General features: G+C 38.4%; 1 protein-coding gene and 4 non-coding genes across 5 annotated transcripts in view; 4 read left to right on the forward strand and 1 right to left on the reverse strand.

Moving 5' to 3' along the window:
- LOC138033787 (DNA-directed RNA polymerase III subunit RPC10-like) overlaps positions 1-5,000 on the forward strand; it is a 7,195-nt gene that overhangs the window by 732 nt on the left and 1,463 nt on the right. Inside the window, exons 2-3 of the mRNA XM_068881610.1 lie at positions 2,609-2,696; positions 4,178-5,000. The exon at positions 4,178-5,000 is cut by the window's right edge and continues 1,463 nt beyond it. Coding sequence (XP_068737711.1) covers positions 2,609-2,696; positions 4,178-4,299 — 210 coding nt within the window. The 3' untranslated portion in view covers positions 4,300-5,000. The remainder of the gene's footprint in view (positions 1-2,608; positions 2,697-4,177) is intronic.
- Trnas-gga (transfer RNA serine (anticodon GGA)) lies at positions 6-78 on the reverse strand. Its single transcript has one exon. It is a non-coding gene; the product is annotated as a tRNA-Ser (tRNA).
- Positions 397-469, forward strand: Trnas-gga (transfer RNA serine (anticodon GGA)). The gene has a single exon. It is a non-coding gene; the product is annotated as a tRNA-Ser (tRNA).
- Trnas-gga (transfer RNA serine (anticodon GGA)) lies at positions 649-721 on the forward strand. Its single transcript has one exon. It is a non-coding gene; the product is annotated as a tRNA-Ser (tRNA).
- On the forward strand, positions 901-973 carry Trnas-gga (transfer RNA serine (anticodon GGA)). The gene has a single exon. It is a non-coding gene; the product is annotated as a tRNA-Ser (tRNA).

The raw sequence follows: 5,000 nt of genomic DNA on the forward strand, positions 1-5,000 counted from the left end.
ATTCAGGACTTCAACGGGGTTTGAACCCGTGACCTCGCGATTCCAGTGCGACGCTCTAACCAACTGAGCTATGAAGCCACTGACGTTGGGAGCTGGTCATTTGTGGGTTCTAATGGTCCCGTGAGGAATGAATCAATGATGAAATGATATACGAAATGAATCATATATGAACTGCGGATATGAAATCAAGTGAAGGGTTCAAACCCCGTTGAAGTCCTGAATTTTTCAGGCCTTTCTACGCAATTGTATAAATTGCGTTCATAACTGCGAAGGTCATAGCTTTACTTGATTTCATATCCGCAGTTCATATATGATTCATTTCGTATATCATTTCATCATTGATTCATTCCTCACGGGACCATTAGAACCCACAAATGACCAGCTCCCAACGTCAGTGGCTTCATAGCTCAGTTGGTTAGAGCGTCGCACTGGAATCGCGAGGTCACGGGTTCAAACCCCGTTGAAGTCCTGAATTTTTCAGGCCTTTCTACGCAATTGTATAAATTGCGTTCATAACTGCGAAGGTCATAGCTTCACTTGATTTCATATCCGCAGTTCATATATGATTCATTTCGTATATCATTTCATCATTGATTCATTCCTCACGGGACCATTAGAACCCACAAATGACCAGCTCCCAACGTCAGTGGCTTCATAGCTCAGTTGGTTAGAGCATCGCACTGGAATCGCGAGGTCACGGGTTCAAACCCCGTTGAAGTCCTGAATTTTTCAGGCCTTTCTACGCAATTGTATAAATTGCGTTCATAACTGCGAAGGTCATAGCTTCACTTTATTTCATATCCGCAGTTCATATATGATTCATTTCGTATATCATTTCATCATTGATTCATTCCTCACGGGACCATTAGAACCCACAAATGACCAGCTCCCAACGTCAGTGGCTTCATAGCTCAGTTGGTTAGAGCGTCGCACTGGAATCGCGAGGTCACGGGTTCAAACCCCGTTGAAGTCCTGAATTTTTCAGGCCTTTCTACGCAATTGTATAAATTGCGTTCATAACTGCGAAGGTCATAGCTTCACTTGAAAGTTGAAACTCTCATCTCATAATTAATGCGGCAGAAGAAGTGCCATAAAATCAGTCTCCAAAGACAAACGAAAAATCCCTTACACGGTATTTGAGGTAGTACAATCATCTGTTAGAACTGAAAATTTGGAAGCGATATCTTAAAACCCGTCGGGACAGTAGGTCTGAGAAGTTGTAATTTTCCCGTCAAGATAAAGCCCTAGAAAATTGAGCTTAAAAGGTTTCACGTGCTGTTCAGGGTCTGCTGCATAACTCCGCCCCCTATTTAAAAGCCAATTATGATGAGCCAATCAGTATTCAAGCACATGCTAAGCTGTCAATTGACACCCAATCCTTTCACGTGTAATTGACATGATACATGAATCATTTTTTACATGCAGATTATGATGGAAACAAAGAAACGCATTTTTGGCAGTTTTAAAATTAACTTTTCAGAATCTTTCTTTCAGGAAAATATACTTCACATCCCACCGATTCAGGATTTGCAAAAACCAAGAAATTTGAGCGAGATACCCAAATTTACCTTTACCAAGACCTTAAGTATGTATTGTACGTATGAATGTGATTGATCAGGACACTGAAGTTAAAAATAATCACATATTCTTGCATTTGAAGAACTGCAGAATACCTTGTCTCTATTGTTTGCATTTGATTACGTTCTTTGAAGAACAATTCATAATAATGAATGATATTTTACGCTTATTCGATAGCATGCAAATAACTATCAGCTGAGGGTACTCTGCGGTTAATGGTAAAAGACGGGGCTGTGTTGGTGCTGTGATGACACCCCTTGCCAACCACCATTTTGCCTACGGTGTCTAACATTTGTAGACTGCAGACTAACCCTAAATCACAGTTATTGAAAGCTAACCCTTTTAAAATGGCTGCTTAGACTTAAATACTGTTTATCAGCACTATTTGAAATGGGTGCTTAGACTTAAATACTGTTTATTAGCACTATTTGTAGGCAGTCTGTGGTAGAGTGCAGTTGTCATGCACCTTTTTCTCCAATGGTTCGCAGACTTGACATCACATGTCTCTGCTGGGTCCAGAGAGTTTTCCTTCAAATACCATGATTTTTCTCACCTTTGAAAATCCAATAAAGTTCATTGTAGATTATATTTGAGCTGATTTCGATTTTTTAAATTGCCTCTAATTACTGATTGTGAGCCCAGTTGTTTAACGCAGGGTCATTGTTCAGCGAAATTGGTTTACATGACATTTTAAAGGTTAAGGCATCCTACTTAGACCTTAGAAGCTCTATTACTGCTGCTAACAACTGGTATTGGTGCTAAATCCATGGAAACTTAACTCATTGACTCCTAGGGGTTCTGGCCGTTCTCGACCTGTTCAGGCATCAAAGGGTTTTTCAGTGAGTCATTAAATTAAAACTTATTGTCGTCAACTCATCACTATTGTCCTTGTTATCCTTTCCCATTACTGCCTTGTGATGACTATCTTCATGATCATCATCATGTTTATAATCATGGTCATAAACAACAGCAACAACAACAACAGCTTTTGCATTAATACTTTTTTCAACGGCTACTTTCTCATGCATAGATATCCAGCAAAAAATATCCTAAATTAAAGGAAGTAGATGATGTTCTAGGTGGAAAAGAAGCTTGGGAAAATGTAGATTCCACAGAAGGTATGTTGCTAGTTCACATGAGAGAAAAAGTTAAAGTTAACTATTCTTTGGTGTTAAAGTGAAGCTGAATATATTTTGTTAAAGATGGTGGTGCCTACTATTGTTATTGCACATTCATTCTGCGCATCTCAAGAATCTCGGATTTCCTATGGGTGGTGCTTATTAAAGAGATATTTTTTGCACAGCTCAAAACCATGCGGAGAAAGCATGTACTCTTGGTATTCAAAAAGAAAATTCAAGGTAGCCATGCATTTTTCAGAGATAATTAAGCTTCAATTTGGAAAAGAACACCATATATTGCTTTGTATTTTGAGGGTTTTTACAAATATTTCTGATTAATTATCTTCGAAAAATGCGTGGTTACCCCCAATTTCCTTTTTGGATTTCAATATCACTTGTTAAAGGAGCTAGGTCACGCAATTTTAGGCAATTTCAGCACTGATCGAATGGTCATAGAATTAACTAAAATATCAAAATAACTGTTCAAAACTATAGAAGATCTCTAACAAAACACAGGGAAGCCAAGAAGGGACATGGATGGACAAAACTGGAGAGGATTGAAACGGATTGAATTTGGGTAAATTTGAAAAATGTCGGCCCACCTTTTTTCAAATTTATATCAGTCTATATCAAAATGCCATTTACAAAGCTGGAAAATCATTCTTAGTTGTTACGTGGCTGTGATTTTGCAAATGAAACACTCTTGCTCTGCCAATTTGATGTTTAGAGCTCATAATTAACAAAATTAAACAAAATTACCTAAAATAGCGTGACCTAGCCCCTTTAAGATCTGCTTTTCCTGCATGTTCAGTAAACCACACAAAAATACCTTTCAATTAGGAGGCACTGTCCTTAATATCTGCATTTGATGTTTTGACTTAGAAAAGCATTTAAAGCAAAAGCACCAGGTTAAGCTCTGTTTTTCTTGATTCTAGGTTTCATGTACTTAAGAACTTTTTAAATCTAGGTAATTGCTTATCCATTGCTTCCATGAGTTCACTTGAACAAAGGTTGGCTCAACTTTGGTATACCAGGTCCAAAATAATAGTTATAACATTACCTAATCGGAAATAATTATTGCTAAATGGAATAACAATGGTTTTTTATGTCTCACGCCATTGCAGTTCTGTATATGGAAGTCTACCCCAAGGATGGGCTCAACATTTGCCAGTTGTTTTTTCCCCAGTTTTAGGGTGCATGGTCGTAACATTATTATATTTTCTGACTTTTTAATGCCAAGGGTAACAATTTAAAACTTACAGGGTAGTGGATCCAGTGTTTTGCAACCCTCTTAGGGTAATTCCTTTAGGGCATAACTTGTTTTTATCACTCATATCTACATGCACAAGCTTTCATCACAAGCATCGTGTCCCAAAATCATGAACAGATTTAAATTTGTGATAATGCATTAAATAGCTGGATCAGTGGAGGATGCTTGACTGTACACATTATTCATTTCAGTGACTTTTTATTTTTCACAGAGCGCTGTCCTAAGTGTGAACACAACAGAGCTTACTTTATGCAGATTCAGACACGATCAGCTGATGAACCAATGACAACATTCTACAAGTGTTGCAGCTGCGGCCATCGATGGAGGGAATGAGTCATTTTATCATGATGATAACAGTGATCTTTTGTTTGGAGGGATTGTTTTATTGACATTTTAGCCCAAAGCTTTGGCTCAGCTGGTTAATTTAGCCCAGGACCAGGCTTTGAGAGAACTTGCGGAAACTGAGATATGCTGGCACAGTTTGAGAAACAAGGAACTACAGAAGCAGAAAGGGGTGGTGTCTGAGAGAGTTTAAAACACTGACCCCCAGTTCATGGACTACCCCGATGGACTACCAAACAGACTACCCTAAAATAGACTAACTCTAGACTAACTCTAACAAATAATATTTCAAATGAGTACTATTGAAAGAACTGAATTTATAGTATACTTACATTGCATTACCTTGTTTATTTTCGTTTCCATGGTCAGATGCAACTAAATTCAGGAATCTTATGGGTTCAATTCCCACCCTGGTCAGAGTTTTTCTCTGTCCTTGTGTGGGCCCAATTCCATTAGTAGGGCTAACGCTCACATGGTTTACATCGGTGGAAAACTAGCTCGTCACATTACCCTCCAGGAATTGCACCTTTTTCGTTTCACTTACATGAAGTAATCGGCCATCACAACAATTATTGAAAGCTAAATGGGTGCTTAGAGTACTCGGTGTTGACCATCGCCGTTTAAAATGGATGTTTAGCCCTACAACTAGCACTAATTGTGACGCTGCTTACAACCAATAGTACTCACTTGAA

The sequence above is a fragment of the Montipora capricornis genome, chromosome 14 (genome assembly GCF_036669925.1).
Source record: "Montipora capricornis isolate CH-2021 chromosome 14, ASM3666992v2, whole genome shotgun sequence".
NCBI classification, from domain to species: domain Eukaryota; kingdom Metazoa; phylum Cnidaria; class Anthozoa; order Scleractinia; family Acroporidae; genus Montipora; species Montipora capricornis.